This window comes from Puntigrus tetrazona, chromosome 9 (genome assembly GCF_018831695.1).
Source record: "Puntigrus tetrazona isolate hp1 chromosome 9, ASM1883169v1, whole genome shotgun sequence".
NCBI classification, from domain to species: Eukaryota; Metazoa; Chordata; class Actinopteri; order Cypriniformes; family Cyprinidae; genus Puntigrus; species Puntigrus tetrazona.
The window spans coordinates 3606538-3625824 of NC_056707.1; the positions used below are offsets into that span (position 1 = coordinate 3606538).

The 19287-nt window shown below is 41.5% G+C and overlaps 4 protein-coding genes and 1 long non-coding RNA gene across 7 annotated transcripts; 1 reads left to right on the forward strand and 4 right to left on the reverse strand.

Annotated features, from left to right (window-relative positions):
- The first annotated feature begins 32 nt into the window (after positions 1-32).
- LOC122351601 lies at positions 33-2963 on the forward strand. The gene is made up of 2 exons (XR_006251781.1): positions 33-942; positions 2444-2963. It is a non-coding gene; the product is annotated as an uncharacterized LOC122351601 (long non-coding RNA).
- zgc:101559 (Ras-related protein Rab-33B-like) lies at positions 949-3847 on the reverse strand. The gene is made up of 2 exons (XM_043248794.1): positions 3515-3847; positions 949-2626 (listed from the first exon to the last, which is right to left on the reverse strand). The coding sequence occupies exons 1-2, from the start codon at positions 3845-3847 to the stop codon at positions 2183-2185; spliced, it is 777 nt and encodes a 258-aa protein (XP_043104729.1). The 3' UTR covers positions 949-2182.
- A 71-nt stretch (positions 3848-3918) lies between these two features.
- On the reverse strand, positions 3919-7507 carry kbtbd7 (kelch repeat and BTB (POZ) domain containing 7). Its single transcript, XM_043248793.1, has 2 exons — positions 4887-7507; positions 3919-4793 (listed from the first exon to the last, which is right to left on the reverse strand). The coding sequence occupies exon 1, from the start codon at positions 6858-6860 to the stop codon at positions 5001-5003; it is 1860 nt and encodes a 619-aa protein (XP_043104728.1). The 5' UTR covers positions 6861-7507; the 3' UTR covers positions 3919-4793; positions 4887-5000.
- Positions 7508-7980: 473 nt separating this feature from the next.
- Positions 7981-9662, reverse strand: wu:fc50b12 (uncharacterized protein LOC103911624 homolog). Of its 2 annotated transcripts, none has more exons than XM_043248065.1 (3): positions 9115-9662; positions 8859-8992; positions 7981-8731 (listed from the first exon to the last, which is right to left on the reverse strand). In XM_043248065.1, the coding sequence occupies exons 1-3, from the start codon at positions 9133-9135 to the stop codon at positions 8497-8499; spliced, it is 390 nt and encodes a 129-aa protein (XP_043104000.1). In that variant the 5' UTR covers positions 9136-9662; the 3' UTR covers positions 7981-8496. The 2 variants fall into 2 exon arrangements, with proteins under 2 accessions (XP_043104000.1, XP_043103999.1); XM_043248064.1 differs by having other exon boundaries at positions 8859-9022.
- A 57-nt stretch (positions 9663-9719) lies between these two features.
- On the reverse strand, positions 9720-19277 carry slain1a (SLAIN motif family, member 1a). Of its 2 annotated transcripts, XM_043248062.1 has the most exons (9): positions 18656-19277; positions 17085-17221; positions 14911-15027; positions 14057-14155; positions 13134-13283; positions 12430-12768; positions 12079-12258; positions 11696-11969; positions 9720-10532 (listed from the first exon to the last, which is right to left on the reverse strand). In XM_043248062.1, exons 1-9 carry the CDS (start codon positions 19045-19047, stop codon positions 10457-10459), a joined length of 1764 nt encoding a protein of 587 aa, XP_043103997.1. In that variant the 5' UTR covers positions 19048-19277; the 3' UTR covers positions 9720-10456. The 2 variants fall into 2 exon arrangements, with proteins under 2 accessions (XP_043103997.1, XP_043103998.1); XM_043248063.1 differs by lacking the exon at positions 14911-15027.
- Between the last annotated feature and the right edge of the window lie 10 nt (positions 19278-19287).

Below are 19287 nucleotides of genomic sequence, written 5' to 3' on the forward strand. Positions count from 1 at the left end.
TGTAAACAGCTACCGTGACACATGTGCGACATCGGAACCGCTTTATTTTTACCCGCAGCTCCACCGCGGTCACCCCTTTCGCGATGACTTCACTTGTTGCGACCGTTTTTACCGGCAACGCGGTGTCAGTGTTACAGGGAGAATGGCCAGCTTTGTGTAACGCAATGCGCTTTAAAGATATATTTAAAGAGTCTACTTGTGGCACAAAAGGTGTTAAAAACTAAATATATAGTCTTATATTTTATTTTAAATAAATAAAATGACTTTGTACGTAAGTCGATGGTCATTTGTACGCTTTTGTCCATATATTGTGTGTGTGGAAGTTATATGAGAAATAAAAATGTATTAACTCGTATACGTTTTTTTAATAATGATTATGATTATATAAGTTTACGCACACGTACGCTGCTTTCAACATCAGTGATGTGTGATTATAATAAAATAAATGTTTCGTAAAAAACCATCCACTCATTTGAAGTAAATTATTAGACATTCCATATTATTTTCTTTCTCTCTTTTTAACTTTTGCCCAAAACGAATTACTTTCAGGGTAAGACCTAAATGTGATAATATTCCAGAAGTACTTATATTTTTAGGATGATAGTTTAGACGTAACAACACAGTTTGATGTAATTTGTTTTATCAATTGGTTTAATTTTATTCATAAATCGGTTTGTTTTGGTGTTAAATCAAAAGCATTCGCATTTTCTGTCCTTTTCGAGACATTCCCGTTACTGTTCACCGCAAAGCTGATCTGTTAAATTAAGTTTTTGCAGACACCTGGTGGTGACTAACTGTAAGTGCACGCGAGTTATTAATTATTAATGGAGATTAGATCAGATTCAGACACTTAACCAGGTGTGTCCACATGCACGAAAGATTTGTTTCCTGAAGCCAGTTTCAAGCAATGCTTTTGAGGCCCGACTCCTTAATCCTAAAGAGGTAAGTCCTGCTTGTTTTGGTTGTTTTTAGCGGGGCTGTGGGTTCTTCGCACCTCTGCTGTTGGAGTTAGCAGGCAGACACATGGTAAAACAAGACGCGTGTCTGCAGCTGCACTTGCCTGCTGACTTTAGGGTTTAAGTGCGCACGGAAGGTGGCAAAAACAACACTTGCTCTCTGAGAGGGCGAGATCCGTTCGGTTCACAAAACAAAACTGCTCACAGAGATTTGCTGAATGCCCGGATCTTTTTTCCAGACCCAGATCGACCGCAGCTGTTATTTGCAATACATAGCAAAACCGATCCATTATTTTCGCGCGTTTTATTTTCATATTCGTTTTCAAACACGACGACATTGATCTCTCGAGCGCAACAAATTATACGTGACACAATCTCAATTTAAAGTGCAATGCAGTCCCCGTTTTCCAAATGCTATTGCTTTGCTGTCAGTAAAAACATAACTAGTAAAAATAGCTCATTTCAAAGTCTAATTGACGCACTGATTGTAAAAGAAGGCAAAAAAAAAAAAAAAAAAAAAAAAAACACTGATGTGTTGCATGTTACTGCGATTCACGCTGAGGTTGGTATGTAAGTGCTCTCATTTATTATAGTGTGTTTCCGATTGTTTTTAATCTCTTTTATTTCAAAATAATGCTCTGAATGCTTTGACAGTGGCGCCATCGAGTGTTTAGGATGATGGAGCCATTAACAGCTGCAGTTCATTTAATTCAGCCCGCCTTCAATTTAGATATGTGCTGAATTGATATAGAATTTAGAATTAAGTGCATAGTGATTTATCTGTATGGGTGCACGCTAATGGGCACCAGTGTGTCCTTTCTGATACGTCAGGCATGCCCAAAGATCGCCTTGCCAGCAGCAACCTATATGTGGAATTGTCGTGATATATGCATAACCGTTAAATATAACACTGAAACAACATGCAAAGTTATTACAGACTGAAAATAATATAACGGCCTCTCCCGAATCTTTCTGGAGAGTTAATAACACTCTTAAATAATAATATGTAGTAATAAGACATTATTATAAGCCGCATCCCTCGCCGCTTAACATTTGGTTCAACTAAACAAAACCACCGGTTTATGCTTCCAAAGAAATCTGTAAAGTGCACACACACCGAGCGCAATCCTACAGACGTGTACCGTACTGCATCATCTCCCAATCGCTCTTTCTGTCCTAACTTCGCACAGAACGTCATCCTAAATTATTGCGTGCGCCGAAGTGCATTAGCATAGACAGGGCGAGCTCTGCTCCTGTCCTCCGGCGAGCTGCAAGAAGCTGCTCTCACTCGGCTGTTTCAGTCTCAGCGGTTTGTGATTCTTCAGCCTGTAGGCCAGCGTGAGGAAAATGGCGTCCACGTGCTCTTTTTCCGCAGGGTCTCTCGCAGACGTCTCGAAAAGCGGGAAGTTGTAGCTGTCAGCCAGCCGCTGAGCTAAGAACGTGGACACCTCTCTCGCCTCCCTTAAGTCACATTTGTTCCCCACTAGGATGCGGGGGACCATGGGAGGGACCGAGTGGCGGCTGCACTCCTCGATCCACTCCGGCAGGCTCTCGAATGAAGCCAGGCTGGTCACGTCGTACACAAAGATGATGGCGTGGACGTTTCGGTAGTAATGCTCCACCATGCTCTTCCTGAAGCGCTCCTGTCCCGCCGTGTCCCAGATCTGCAGCTGAGAATGACAATGCAATGTGCATCATTGTAGAGATTCAATTATACAAGAGTATTCGTATTTACTGACGTGCGCTTCATATTTATTGTTGTTTGTATTTTCTGTCCTTGCACTAGTTTGCACACTGGGTTCTGCGCTCTACTCCCCTGCTGTTTGCACTAGTCTGCACGCTTTGCACTTTATGTGGCTAAGACACTGTCTTAGTTCGGCATGTGAGTTTTATTGTATTGTGTGTGACTTCATGTAGCACCAGGTCCAGGAGAAACGTCGTCTCATTTCACTATGTATTGCACGGCTATATGTGGTTGAAAAGACAATAAAAAGCCACTTGACTTGACTTGAGTAGGGCTGGTTGTCATAAAGATCTCAGTAGTTTTGAGTACAAAGTCCTATACGCACATCAACGTGTTTTACGATAAAAATCGTTGCAAAGCAGCTTTACAGAAGTTTCTACTTTATATATTTCTTATCAGAGGTGACTATGTCAAGTTGATGTCCATATGACAGAAATGTACAAACCCATGCGGTTAGTCAATAGCGTGCAAACAGAAGGTAAACACTTTTAATTGTAATTATTATATTATTGTTATTAGACTTACAGCAAAGTTTGGTAGTTTTGAAGGTTGGCATGGATATTATTATCATTAAATATTAATATATATATATATATTCTAACTACACAATACTATTCTACTACAATGTAAACAATAGCTATACTACTCTTTAAACAATATTATAGCATTTAAAGTGTCGTTCCCCTCCATTGATCGTATAACAGCACACAGAGCATCCATTGTTAATAAGAGTGCCATATACACTCATCATGGTCAAAATAACATTTACAGCTTTCTAGACCTGTGAAACAAACCGCACCTCACGGATCCTTACCTTTATGTTTTCTCCATCAAGTTGCAGGGTTCTCTCCCTGAAATCCACTCCGATCGTAGCCTCGGGGTTTTGGAGAAATTTACCACCGCAGAAGCGGTAAGTCAGACACGTCTTTCCGACATTTGAATCCCCGATGACGATTATTTTAAACACCCTTGCTTGGGCACTGTCATATTCCTGGCACGAGTCATTGGCCAGACCGTCTCTTGTGTAAATCGTCGCGAAATCATTGTTGCCCGTTGTGTTTTCTATTGCCATAGCTCCGATACTCGGGAAATATCGCGAGAGGGTAAGAACGAGATCTTCGCGTGAACTTCCGTGACCTTTGCTCATTAAAAAAATAACAAGAAAACGTGCGGCGAAAACGCCAGAAGCCGAATAAGCAGCGAATACAAGTGTTTATATAAAGTATAAACGGACTTTATTAACAGTATCAACTCTTAAATTAGACATGTGATAATTTAACAGACAACTATAACATTTAAACAACGAAAATAAGCAAAAGACACAGAAAACTGGTAAAAGGAGGTAGGGTACAACAGGGCTAATTGCTCAAAGATGGATCTTTTGCACATTTACTGTTAGTTATAGCATATTTGAGAGGTTATGAAATACCCAAAGATATTTAGCAATAAACAGTAAATTATCCATCCTTCCTGAAGGAGCGTTTATCTTAATAATGTATGTAAAAGTTATCTTGCTATATCAAGTGTGTTAAAATTTTGCCCCATATTACCTCAACCAATGATGGCTTTATATTTGAAACCTGATTTATCATGCATTTTCAAATTGATTAAATTCCCCATCGATATTAAATTAAAAATGTTAAGAAAGTTACACACTCCGAGACCGGAAATAAACACATTTTCCTTAAGAAAGAGGGGAGCCCCATTGTACCCCGTTCAAGATCCCAGCGCAATACTGTAATCTTCAGAGACCGGCAGAGTCAAAATACTAATAATTCTTTGTACCGATTTATAATCCTGAGAACAAGGTACCATTCACTGGCCGTGTATCATAAAAGGTAAGCGTCTGTTTGATAATACTCATAGAAGCATGAATTTCAAGTAGGTTCTACCCTGGCTGCCGTGGCACGAGCCGCGTCCAAACAGGCTAACACTTATACCAACACCTATATCTCAAAATACTTGGCAGCGTATTCACATTTGCGACCTTGGACCACGACAGCAGTCATAAGAGAGTCACGCGATTCATAAAAGCGAATAAATAAGCTTTCCGTTGATATATGACGGGATGATGTTGGCCGAGATTTGAAAATCTGCAAAAAAAAATGCACATATTGAGAAAACGGCCTTTGAAGTTGTCAGAATCAATCAAATGATTGGTAATATTCATTGAACATGATTTTTACTTAGCATCCTAATGATTTTTGGCATAATACTGTACTGTTGGCCACGGCTACAAATATCCCCGCGCCACTTAAGACTGGTTTTGTGCTCCACGGTCACTTCTGGCTCTACGTCGACTACCAATTTTCATCTGAAAATGAGCTTGAGCTGCCGGAGTCCGAGTCCGCGTCGGTCAATCCGTCGAAATCCCAGTCGGCGCTGGAGCCGCTGTCATCGTCCTCTTCCGAGACGAAGCTCTGGCCGGAGCCCAAGCAGGCGGCGTAAACCCGGCTGGAGAGGCTCATGGATCCGAACGCCGATCCGAACATGGTGGCCACGTTTTTCCACGAGTCTCGAGCGGGGTCGTATTCGTGCGTGACGAGCCTGTTCTTGTTGTGATGCACTATCGCGATCGTGAGGAGCAGCAGCTTGCCGTCGTGCTGCACTACCTGGTAGCCGAGAGCGCTGCTGTCGACGGGGATGTCTCCAATCCGCCTCCATTCCCCGCGGGCCGGGTTGTAGGCTTTGACCACGGGGATGTCGCACAAACACACGATCTGCTCCTGAAACACGCACGCTTTGTGGAGTTTGCTGCGTTTCAGAGAGCCCCGCTGGAGCCAGAGGTTTTTCTTGGGCTCGTAGCTGAGCATCCTCCTCTTGTTCACCACATAAAGCCGCTCGTTTATCGTCACGACCTGCATCTTTCCCAAAGAGTGCGGCAAAGGGGCCGCAAAACCCCATTGGTTCCTCTGAATGCTGTAGCATTCTACTTCCTTGAGCCTGGCGTCCGATACGGGATCTCTGCCTCCCACGATGTACAGATGCCCGCCGAGGTAGCCCATGTAGGAGTGCGCCCGTCCCAGAAGTCTTTCCGCGAGCTCCTGCCAGCAATTTAACAGAGGATTGTAGACCCAGAAGTGCTTGGTCAGGTGCGAGGCGAGATACAGATTGTTCTCCGGCGTGGCGCAGACCAGAAACGTCTCCGTAGGAGAGCGTTTGAAGTTCTGATTGGTGAGGTTCATGGCCGGAGACGCCATGGAATAGATGTCGTCCGTATAGGGATCGTAGCACATGAAAGGCTCGTTCGGCCTTCCGAAGAAAAGCACCATTTCTTTGGCGCTCTTGCCGATTCTTTGTTTGGCGGCGTGCGCGCTTTTCGAAATGGTGGCGCTCGGCTCGTCGCCGGCCCCGTCGAGGACGTTCGTGAGATATTTCTTCATGAAAGGCTTCGCTTTGAGGCTTTCTAGATACACCCTGTCTTTCTCCGAAAATAAAGACCACCGCACGCATCTGAGGACCCGCAGCGCGTCTTCGGCGCCCGCGCGCGGGTTGCTCTCGATCCACTGCATTGCAAACGAACACACTTTGCGCTCGCAGTCGACGTCCAGAGAATCCAGCGCCAGGATCTCCTCGATCTGCTTCAGGTCCAGCTCGCAAAGCTCCCTCACGCTGGCGCTGAGCTGGACGAAGTTCTTGGCGATGAACGCCTGAGCCTTGCTCTTCAGCTCCAGATTGTCAAAAGCGTCGGCGAACTTCAAAATCCCTGCGCAGTTAGAAAGGTCCAGCCTTCTGGTCATGAAGTTGGCGCACGCCTGCCGGATGTACTCCAGCTGCAGCATGTTGGCGGCGGCGTAAAGCCTTTGCACGTTGCCTTCGGTGATTGTCACTTTGCCGGTGTAGCAATAATCGATTATGAGCCCCATCGAGTGGGCGTCCACGTCGCGAATGGTGACGCTTCTCTGGGTGCTCTCGTGAAGCCCTCCTGTGAACATGCTCTTGAAATAAGGGCTCGCCGCCGCCAGGACGTTTCGGTTGCACTGGAAAACTTTCCCCGTGCAGCTCGAGGAAACGCTTTGATCCGGATCGAGCTCCACTTCGATGGTCACGTCGACCAACAGCTGCGCGTCGTAGAATAATTTCAGCTCTCTCATCAAACTTAAAGCGTGCTTCGCGTCCTCGAGCTCCTCGGGACCAGCGAAGCAGTTCACCGAAGCCATGTCCAGCCCGTTTTTTTTCTTCTCTCCTAAACCCTGTCAGCTAGCGGCATCAAATCTCCCTCGGCTCTCAAAGTGTCACGAAAACAACGAGCTGCGAGCCGCGGCCACCGCTTCTTTGTTGCCCGACGCTGCGGACATGTTTCATGAATGAAACGCGCTCCTTTTTCACGCTGCGGGGTTGCTTTCAGCACGGACGAGCGGCGGCGGCGGCGATGTCCGTTCCGTTTAATTTCATTTCGCTCGGTTTTTGATCTTGAGCGATCGGTCGACGTCGCGCGGCTCACTCTAGCGTGCTGCCGCGGAGCACGGCGCTGATTGGTCACTTCGGCCGCGTCGCAAAGACCGCTCAGCCGCCTGTATAGACAGCACGCGTGCGTCTGGCGCGGGACAGTGCTCTCAATGGGGTGAAAAACATGCTGCCCGCGGCTATGCGACTCGATAGTGCCTTCTAGGTAGGCGGTTCACTGCGGTTTGAGACGCAGCCGTTCTCCGCGCTCTGTGTTAAGTTTGGTTGGCCTGCTAAAGCTTTGTTCACAACGGCATAACCTCAATATTAGTAAATATATAAATAATATGTTCGCGTGTGTGTGTATATATATATAGCAGTTAAATCTACTTAAATTGAATGCTTAGATAAACCATGACTGTTCAGTATGACAATATTGAGTATTTTAAAACCAGATTATTAAGTCAGATACTATATATAGTTTTTTATAAAATGTATATTCTAATTATATTACTTTAATTAGAACATAAATGTAATCTAAAATTTTATAATAATATAATAATTATATATATATATATATATATATATATATATATATATATATATATATATAATGATAATGTATGTGTTAATGACAATTTGTATTTGAATATATATATATATATATATATATATATATATATATATATATATATATACACACACACACACAATTAGAATTAGAAATACTTTAGAATTAGAAATACTTATAAAATTGTCATTAGTCATGGTTTATTTGAGCATTCAAATTAAGTAGGTTTAACTGATTTTCAAGGGGGATTAGGGTCAGTGCTGCAGTTCGGCCGCGGCCTGAACACATTAAAGCTAGTGCGCACAACACTGACTGAGAAAAGACACAGTTGTGACCTTTTTATTATCGAAACAGCAAAACATAAGCAAATGCACTGTGGATATATGGTAAATGCAAACATATTATGTGATTGAATGATAGAAGACTATATAGAACTTGAATGAAAGTAGTAACAAGAAGAACAAGAGGTGTGTAAAAATAAAAAAGAAAAGCAATGAATATATACATAGATATTCTTCTATGTACCCTATGGTCTAGTCTGAGGCCACGTAGATGTTTTTGGTAATTCTCAAATCGTGCAGGATAAAATTAACATACTGAATTGACGTTATCATGGAAAAATATGCTTTATAATCGTGAACAGTGTGAACTGAGTGTAATGTTTTGTTAATTACAAATAAATGAAAATGTATTTTAATTCAAATTGATCTGAAATGCAGTTAGCTAATATGAGAACTGTCTTTCTAAGATTTGAAGTAAACTACAGTCAATACAGTTAGGCTGTAATGAAAAATAATCAAATCTAAGTTCACTAGTTCACTTATCTTTGCCAAAAGGGGTTAGTTGTAACTGCGATTAAGCACATTAATCCTGCTCAAGGCGTCCTTGTTGTCTATGGTCTTGTGGACGGTAATGATGAAGGGGAAGGCGGAGGGCAGCTCGACTCTGCGGCTGAGCTTCTGGTGACCCCAGTGCAGACAGCGCAGCCTCTCGGCCAGATCTCGACGGCCCGCCCGCTCCAGACCGTCCTGCAGGAGCTTGGTTTTGTTCGGTTTGTCCCAGGAGCGCTCGTACCTATCAATCAATAACACCAGAGCTCCCACCGGTTAACACCGACACCACCCCCGAGTGAGGTTTGCGAAATAAAAACGAAAACGATAATAAACAGTTGCAACTAATGGCGTGCTGGATTAATACACACCACGACTCCAGCATTCTCTGAGCCTGAAGCCTCTTTTCTTTGGACGTGGCGTGAAACTGCCTGACTTCGCTTCTGGTGAATCCCAGCTCAAACGCCAGAACGGTCCACTCAAACCCTAACTGCTTAGCAGTCTCCTGCACAGATTTCATATTGATCACCGCATCCTATAGGACAAAGTACAGTATGCATGGACACGTAATGGGGGAAAAAAAACGGCAATATTCATATCAATAACAATGCTGTAGAGATGACTCACCTCTTGTGCCTTGTTTGGCATTTTATCCACTTACGAAATCTATTTGGTTCCACAGGCAAGAAACATAAGCTACCATGCAAAGTCTGTCAGAACAGTACCATCTAACTTGAATTAAATTCACAAATGCATAATTTGAAACGCGTACAGATTTGTGCCGAAGCGGTCGGTGGTTGTCAGAGAGACTGTCCGACACAAACCTGCCTGGTTAAAAATTAAAACATCACATAGTTCAGCCAAGCCGTTCCTTCAAGTGTTCAGCGAGTGATTATTTACTTATTAATTATTAATCAACAACGCTAAATGATTATGTGCTTACAGATATGCTATATATTACCTTAACAGAGGTATTGTAAAATATTTGCATATGATCTCAGTTTAAATATATTTAATCATGTCTGCCGACTTTTTATAAAATATTCGGACATATATAAAAGTTAAATTAACATTACATTATTTATAAGCGTTTGACAGATGTTTATTTTATCATAATTATTAAGGCATCTTTTTGTACGGTATGTAAAACTACAGTATATTGTCAAGTAAAAAAAAAAAAAGGGTTTTCCAGAAACGTAAAATCTTTCAATGAAACATTCCTGAACGTTATGTTTCGGTTCAAAAGCCTTTTTATTCAACACTGGAAAGCATCCTTTCCATTCCCTTCCACCGTAAACCAGTTCTTCGAAATAAAGAAATGCAAAAGTCCCCTTTTAATGTGCAAATGTCTTGTCCGCGGCGCTCTGCATCACGAGCATCGCGTGAACGTACAATCTGGAAACGGCTGCCGTTTGCTCCGAGCCGCATTTCTACTTCAACAGCGCTATACGGCGCTTCACGGTCCATTTCGTCTGCTTTCACAAATGCATCAGATCACCCCTATAGTTCGCTTGCCGCGCGTTGCAACATAATCGACAACGTTATTTAAAAAAATGCAACTTGCGCAACGGAAACCAATCGGGTACTGCTCTGGCAATACTCGTTATCTAAAGTAACAATGCAAGTTAACAGTAAAAGTGCTATTTGAGAGACAATGACTTATGCTTATTAAATTATAACATCTACCGAAACCAATACTGTCCTTGCGGTCATGTGTAATAGTTAATATCATTCGACAATTGGTTTGGATGGTTAAAAAAATTGTGCTGCGATTAGGCAAATTATTTGCACGTAAACACTTGTATGCATAATGCTCTGGGTTTCAGCCGTCGGGCATATTGCAGTGGTGCTGTATTGCATTTGTTAACAGTGCTTTTCAACTCCGAATCACTTGATGTTGACTTTTTTCCCACTTCGGGTCTAGCTGCGCCCAGCCAGCTGGGCCTGAGACGTGTAAAGTGTGAGGGGTTTAATAGCAGCCGTCCCTCCAGCTGCCGTCACGCAGGGCGCTCAGAGCAGAGACGCTCTTCGGCGGGGTCAGGAGACTGCAACGACAGCAACACTTCAGCGTAGTACACACTACAGTCTGTATAAGATAGCATTTACGTTTCTCAGTAAGAATCCATTTTTTTACTAATCGCAATTTGTAAGCAATTCTTGGTTAACGTAAATGTCTGCATGCATTAATACACTTGAACTAACGTTTGAATTGAACATTAACGTTTGAATTCATAACAATTGAGTTATTTTAAGCTACACTGCTGCTTAAAGGTTTTGGTTCAGGAAAAATTTGGTCTGTTATGCTCATCAAGGTTTCATATATGTTATAAGAATACGGTAAAAAGAGAAATATCATTAGAATCTAAAATAACTGTTTTCTGTTTTAATGTATTTGAAAATTTATTTCTGTGCTCAAAGCTGAATTTTCAGCATCGTTGCTCCATTTTTAATATACTGATTATACTCAACAAAATTATTATATTACTCATTTCTTATTATTATAAAAACAGTAATATCTTTGTGAAAACCATAATATATATATATATATATATATATATATATATATATATATATATATATATATATATATATATATATATATATTCTTTTAGGTTTTTTGGGGTTTAGCCTTATTTGATGAATATAAAGTTCATAATAACTATTTATTTGACATAAAAAATCTTTTATAACATTTTTATCCTCTGTCACTTTTGATCAGTTGAATGTATCCTTAATACAAGTAATAATATCTTGCCAAATTCATGTTAGTAAATTATTATATCCACTTGGGAGTTCTAAGAATCAATAATTCCTGTCAGTATTTTTTAGGACTGTCAAATATTACACATTTTAATTTCATTAATTACACGATATGCTGATTAATTAATGAAAAAGAAACGGCAATATCAGTATTTTGCTGAGAAAGGCGGATAAATCAATTATTAAATTACAAAAAGTTTGTTTTATGTCCATATATTAAACGTAACATCATTTTGCAGCCGACGACGATATATTTTTCTGAGATTATCCGAAGATTACTGGTAACCGCATTTGCTTCAGTGATTAATACATTTGATAACTGACAGTGAATGTTTAACAATAAAACACATCCAGCGTGTTATAAAAAGCGAACAGGATGAGAAGCCCGTAAGAGACTGTACCCTAACACACAGACAAAACATGCACTGACAGGAAGTGCTGTGATTACCTGCGCATGGGCTGGGCAATTTTACTGCGTGAGGCCCCGCTCGTCCCAACAAAGGAAGCAGGCCGAGGTAGAGCGCTGCGACCGGAGGAAGGGGCGCTGGGTTTGCCGGGGAGAGGGATGCTGCTGCTGGGGAGAGAGTTGAGGCTAACAGAGGAAGGCATTGTGGTGGCACTCTGGATGGTGGGGCTCACGTAGGCCGTGGCTTTCAGAGGAGGCCGTGTCGAGAAGTTGCCCACGCTCTGAACTCGCTGCTGTAACTGGCCCGGAGAGGGAACTGAGATCGAACAGAGAGCAAACGCTGCATGACCCGAGGTGCGCGGCAAAGCACGATTCAATCAGCTGCTTAGATAACTATCATCACCGCACGCGATGTTCGGACTTACTTGCGGACTGTATCTTGGTCAGGCCACTGTGGGAATCAAAACTCTGACTGCTTCGGAGTAACGACAAAGATGAGGACGGCGTGGCGACGTGAGCGGTCGGAGCGGGGACGTTAGGCACACTGATGACGCTGGGAATGCTGGGAGCTCGAATTAGGTTTGGCATGCTCCTCCGTAGCTTGTCTGGGGAAAAAAAAATATACATTTCGGGGTGAACTAACCCTTTAACTTCATTTTGGCTTCCAGACACAAGATGGCGCCGATCAAAGATCTATTCTACCAAACAGCTTTCGTATCAAAACAGAGAGAGCGGAGTAAGCAGTGCCGCTGTTAGATGAGAGCGTGCGGTCTGACCTGCGTTGGCTCTGTAGCTCTGGGAGTCTGTGGCTGAGCTGGGGCTGGGCATGTGCAGCTGCTGGAAGGACAGGCCGCTGAGGTACTGAGGCGTGGAGGGGCTGCGGCGGCACGAGAGAGTGCCGGAGAGGCTCTGGGAGTGGGACGTGCTGCGCTGCATGGAGGACGTCCGGAAGAGCCGCGGCTGTGGAGCGGACAGCTGATCGTACTCCTCCTCCTCCTCCTCCTCCTCCAGCTCGGCCTCCATCCTCATGCTCCTGCGGGCGCCTGCGTGCACCGAAAAACTAGCACTGCGGCGCGTGGCTGTGGCGGCGGTGCTCGCGTACTCCTGACGCAGACCTACACAAACACACGGAGCACGTGCAACGTATTACTTCTGAACCGGTTTGCGCTTTTGGAGAATGTCGGTAACTTAACCGTTTCGGTTCCCATTGACTTGCATTATAATTAATTGCTCGGTTTCTTCAATGTTTCTTCTTCAATGCGAAACGCAATTTAAACACGCTGGAAAACCCATGAAACTTTACAGCTGATGTTCAGAAGTGGGCCCTTTCAATGCTCTAATTATAATGCCGGTTTATGGGAACCGAAAGTATGTGATGAGTAACGTTCTTCAAAATACCTTTTTAATGTTCCACAGAAAAAAATCATACAGGTTAGGAATGACATGAGGGTGACCGTGTGATGTATTAAAGCAGACGTACTCTCCTCCTGCAGTCGTGCCATGACCTCCACATCAGTCATGTCCTGAAGCTTATAGCTCATAGAGATGGAGTCGTCCTCCAGCTCAGAGACACTGAGCTCACTGTCGACGGACGACTGAGGACTGAGAGGCCTTGGACGGTGACTATTACCTGAAAGATATATATATATATATATAACTGAAACAACTTTAATTTAAGACGTATTTTTATATTGATTGAAAATCATTCTTCAGTTTGTCTAATAACAAAAGGGTTAATGACAAATAACAATTTTAAATAGTATTTTTGATTGAGACAGTGTTGATGTGCAAAATACTGATTTATTGACAGCAGAAATTAGTCTGGGTTTTATTTTATTAATTTTTTTTGTCCATAGGAAGTAGGTAAAGTCAATTAAAAATCGACTAACAATGTTTTTAGTTTTATCTTGAATACAATTTCTTTTTCATACTATGGTGAAATTAAATTGTAAAAGCCAAAAAATGATCACGCTGACCTACGTTAAGTAACATTTTGTCTAACATCTAAAGAGAATGATAAAGAGTATATAATCTTTTTACTCTGTGTTAATTGTTCTGGGGAAAGAAATATTGTTGCTTAATAGCGAATCAAAATTTAGGGTTTGAACCAATTCATGAATATAATTTAAGAAATGGCACAACTGTTTTTAACATTAGAGTAAAGAAAACTGTTGTTTGAGCAGTAAATCAGCATATTATTTTGAAGGATCAAGTGACACTTACCTCACACAAATGAATTAAACCAAAATATTAAAATCTCTGATCAAATAAACACAGCCTTAGTTAGCATGAGTGACGTCTTTCAAAACCATTAAAACAAGGTCTTATCAACCCCAAATACAGCACTGTATGAGTTGTGCGTATGCTTTGAGGAGCATGATGGGAGATCTTGGTCCAGCTTACTTTGTGTAGCCGTGTGATAGAGGAATGTGGGAGATCTTTCGGTTAAGCTTGAGCAGTTTCTCCCCGTGAGAGACTTCTGATGGTTTGGCGAAGGCGGATCTGGTTCAGGAGAGAGATGACAGATAAATCTAAATATGGCATGGAGTAAATAATGCTAAAAAAATAAAAAGGCATTATATTTCGGTTTTGTGTACTAAAGAAATTCTTCGTTAGGTTGTCACTCTGAAATTTGTGCCTTGAAGCAAAACCAGCTGAGAACCACCGACCTAATGCATATAAATCCAAGCAGGACCGCATGCAGACTGTGACTAAGTTATATCTCAACCAAATCTTTGTCTTGTGTAACATATGCTGCAGCGGTCACATCCAGACACCATGAGCTCATCACGATTCTTCAGCGTTGTCTCACGTTTCTCATTCTCTTAAAAAATGCTGAGCTAACTGAAGGAAATGATACCTGACGCCTGGAAAAAAATCAATGTTCCTTCTCAGCTGTACTGAGTCTGCTAAGTCTTTACGTTTCTCAACTTCCTAGTTTACCAGTATATTTCGATCAAAATTTAATCTGTGTAAACAGGGTAATGAAGAGTAATCGTTTGGCAGAACTAGCACTAACTATATGCTTAGGGTGAGGATTAAGGTTTGGTTTAATATCATTATTATAGTAAGTCCTACTGGGTCAAAGGGGTCAAAAAAAGCACTCTGTCTACTTTTTGACAAGGGCCTGTGTACGCGGTACAAAATATATAGTTTATTAGCAGTTAGAGAGAGCGTTAGAGAAAGCATCTAATGAAGGGTAATAATGAGAAATAGTTTCTGGTCTCGAGTTAGGATGAGTGAGGCGCAAGTGTTACCTGTTTGCTCAGTTAGTGCAGGTTTAGTACAGGGTTTAGAACAGCTGCTTAAAGAAGAGAGTTCATCTACAGGACTGTACAGGACACTCGAAGAGAGGACGCCTCTCCATCTTTTGGCTAACGGGAAAAGAGAAGTGCAATTAATAAATAAACATGACAAGCAGCAACATTAATATATTATTAATCACGATTAACTGCATTCAAAATAAAAGGTTTTGTTTACATAATATATATATATATATATATATATATATATATATATATATATATATATATATAAAAACACATGCATTATATATTTAAGAAAAATATGCTGTTTATATATGAAATATATTTACATGTAATATAAAATATAAGAATATAAACATATAAGAGTATATACATTTTTAAAATATATACTGTATGTGTGTGTATTTAAGATATGCATACATTACGTAATCATTTTTTTATTTTGGATGCAATTCATCGTCATTGTTTGACAGCATTAATTAATAGTACGGTTAGTGCACTATTGTAAATAAGGATAATAAATAAGTGAATGAAGTTAATGTAGTTTTTAATCAAATACATAAAAAATCCAGCTACACAAGAAATGACAGCATTTTCCGACGATTTTGGAAAACTGTAACTAGGACATTCTTCTCGGTTTCTCCTTTTGTGTTCTGCGGAAGATGAAAAGGTTCGAAACATTCCTTTAGGGTCAAACTCTTCCTTTAGAAAGGGGGAAACTGAGCTGAACGAGTTATTGGTAGTCAAGCTGACCACAGTGCTTATGCGTACCTTAACAATTAGCCTTTCCAAGATCGCATAAAAACAAGCATTCACGGCTACCCAGAAAAACAAAGGTTTCCAGAGGCTGCCGGAACAAAGATGTATTCATGACCCCATTTACAGAGAGCCAAGCTTGCTGAATCTGGCCTTTCAAAGGCCTTTCAGAGCGCTCCACAACACACATCTCTGTATATGTGTGCCTCATGCATCATTTATGTATGGACTGATCCAAAGGAATAACTGATACAGAAACATTTCACCATGTCCCCAGAAAAGTCTCCAGTAATATCTGCGTTAGGTAGTGCTGATTCTGCAGGCAGATTTATATAGGAGTTGTTTCTATGGATACCGTCCCCTCCAGCAGCATTACTGAACTATACAAGTACAGGAAATGTAGGTTATGTGTTCACCTTTTAGCTGCCAAGACACTGCAGTGCTAATTTTGTATCTCCTCGAGGTTTTATTATTTATCATCATGTCATGTTGTATTTTTGGCCCTGGACCATAAAACAAGTCACAAATGTGCATGCTTTTTTTTTCAGTTGAGATTCATTATCTAAAGCTGAATAAATCAACTTTGCATTGATGTATGGTTTGTTGGGACAGGAATCTAAGGGTGCAAAAAACTTTCCAAATTAAGTTCTTAGCAATGCGTATTACTAATCAAAAATGACGTTTTGATATATTTTTGGTAGTTCATTTGCAAAATATCTTCATGGAACATGGATCTTTACTTAATATCCTAATGATTTTTGGCATAAAAGAAAAATAGATTATTTTGACCCATGCGATGTATTTTTGGCTATTGCTACAAATACACATGTGCTCCTTAAGACTTTATGTAAATTGTAATGTATATGTATATATATATATCTAGATTGCATTAAAGAAATAGTTCACTAAAAAACCCTTCATCTTAATGCCATGCAAAATGCATTTGAGTTTGTTTCTTTATCAGAACAGATTTGAAGAAATGATCATCACGTGACTTGCTCGCCAGTAGATCCTCAGCAGTGAATGGGTGCCGTCAGAGTCCAAACAGCTGATATAAACGTTACAATAATCCACAATTAAACTACACCGCTCTGGAGCATCAGTTAATGGCTTGTGAAGTGAAAAGCTGCATGTTTGTAAAACAAATTCGTCATCAAGATGTTTTTAACTTCAAACCATCTAATCATCAAATCATTCTGACGGCACCCATTGGCTGCAGAGGACCCACTGGTGATCAACTGATGTGATGCTACGTTTCCCAGAATCCGTTCTGATAAAGAAGCATGCTGCATCTTTTGGGTCAAACATATCTTTAGCCCACCTCTAATGGTCAATCCCTAAACCTCAAACTCAAATCTGACCATAAACAACATGGATATTTTCACATCTCATCCAATAATGGTTGGTACCTTGGTCCAGTTTGTAGCACAGCGAGCGTTTGGCTAACTCCACCTCTGGTCTGGGGTTGTCCAGCACATGTCTGCACCACTGAAGAGGACTGAGGAGAAGATGAGGAAACAGCTTTGCTTTTGGAGACACGTACAACCTGGTGACATAAAAACATGGTTAGAACATCCGTACTTTTAAAAACGTTCTCGATTACAGTGTTGCCTTTCATTAACCTAGTAAAATGTGTATTAGCTCAGCTAATTAAAAAGAATTTGAAACATAAAAGGGCATGCATGTCCACTATCTGCTTAAGTAAATCTTAGTCATTTGTTTGAAACGTGATCTAACTAATCTCCGTCTAAAATCAAAATAAAAACATGATCTCATTTGTTTAAAAATTATAGATTAGAAATAATTATCTTGGTAACCAATGTCTACCCATTTCTGTGAATGTGCTGATGTTGCCTAATATTATGGTTTGGTTTTGTAACTTAAATGTGAAAAGATGTTTTAAACATGTCTCAATCGATATACTGTACCATGCAGTATGAACACATAAAGAGAGCTTCAAGTCTGAGACATTTTTGTGCGTTTTTCAAACATAACTTACATTATTAACAAATGACATTATCAGTATAGCATCCCAGCTTAATAACGTCCTAGTATTTGCTTTGTCTCTCTTTTAAAAACCCAAGAACTTTCAGATGAACACATACGAACCCGTTTATGCTAATAGCCACTAATTCAGCAGAACGTGAAATAGCTATGAATCGCCATGAGATTGTGTTGGCAGCGTTCAAGTAACTCCACAGGTTCTCCAGCACGGCCCATTCCAACGATACGGATGTGGCAGCTCAAATAAACCCCTTACAGTATTCAAACCGGTAATGCATGTTCTCAGAGCACGCTAACTGAGGAATCAACAGGCAAAACATGTTTTTCCAAACAAACACTTAAAAGGCATGGGTTTGGGATGTGACAGGAAGTTACAGAATCCTCAGAAGCGTTCACTTAAGTGATATTAGCTGAACAAAAAATGATGGTAACATACGCAAGAATGAAACAAGAACTTCTGTATAAAAGTGTCAAGTTTTGCTTGAATTCCTATCCAATTGCCTATTACTAGAAATGGAAAAATATTAAACATTTCTTGTCATTTATACGTATAATCTCAGACTTTGGAGTCCCACTGTAGGAGTTCTGTACTCAAGACTAATGGCAAAGACAGACTTGCTGTTTTTATTTCTCTGCGCGGTGCTCACGTTCAAGTTTGAATACTTTTGATCATCCAGTGTGAAATGATCACGGACAACCGGTCGGACGCACGCATCTTTACATTTAGAAGGCAAACGATCTTAAGAAACATACGGAAACGTTTCACATCCAAGGCAGCATGCCAGCCTGCGCCACTAAAGAGATAACCTGCATCAGTGATGCTCAGACCCTCACCGACCTAACAATGGACCTGGACACATGGTCTACTCGTGGTGACATTTCGTGGGACCCGAATTAAAGGCATGGCAAAGAACCTACACCTTTTAAGGCGAGAATTGCACCATTGTTTACTGAGCGAATAATGCAGCATCAGTACCAGCTGTAATCAGACTCTCCGTCGACGGGAAGAACAACGAGAAGGTCCAGCACTTCCACCTCGTCCAGCGCAGTAGCATCCTCCTCCTCCTCAGCACCAGTCGCCGACTGCGGGTGAAAATACGGATAGTGCTCGTCCGACAGTCCGAAAGACGGAGCACAGGAGGGGGAAAGGCGGTAATTCCCGGTGTCTGGGCCGAGACGGGCGCTGGAGGTGCAGTTGTTCGCGGCGTTCGCCCTCGTCCTGAGCTGCTCGTTCTGCCTCTCCAGTTTCCTCACGAGCTCCTGGAGCTTTTTCACCTCCAGCTCTGCGTTCATTATCTTACTGTTGCCGTTGACGTCCGCCATCATCTGCGGGTTGAACAATAGCCCGTCCATTGAGGAGAAAAGCATATAAACGGTAGTAAGATGGTGGCGGTGTTGTTTACCCCGTGTGCCCAGACTCGCAGCGCTTTCAGACGGCTCGCACGCTTCATTCAGATGCTGATGTGTCTCTGTCTCCTCCCCCTCAGTTCAAAACACAACACACGACCACCACATTACCAGGCGAAAACACACACACACACACAGCCACTGTACCCATGAAGCTCCTCGGCATCCTTCTCTCCATTCAGATGACTGGCAAGAAAATGG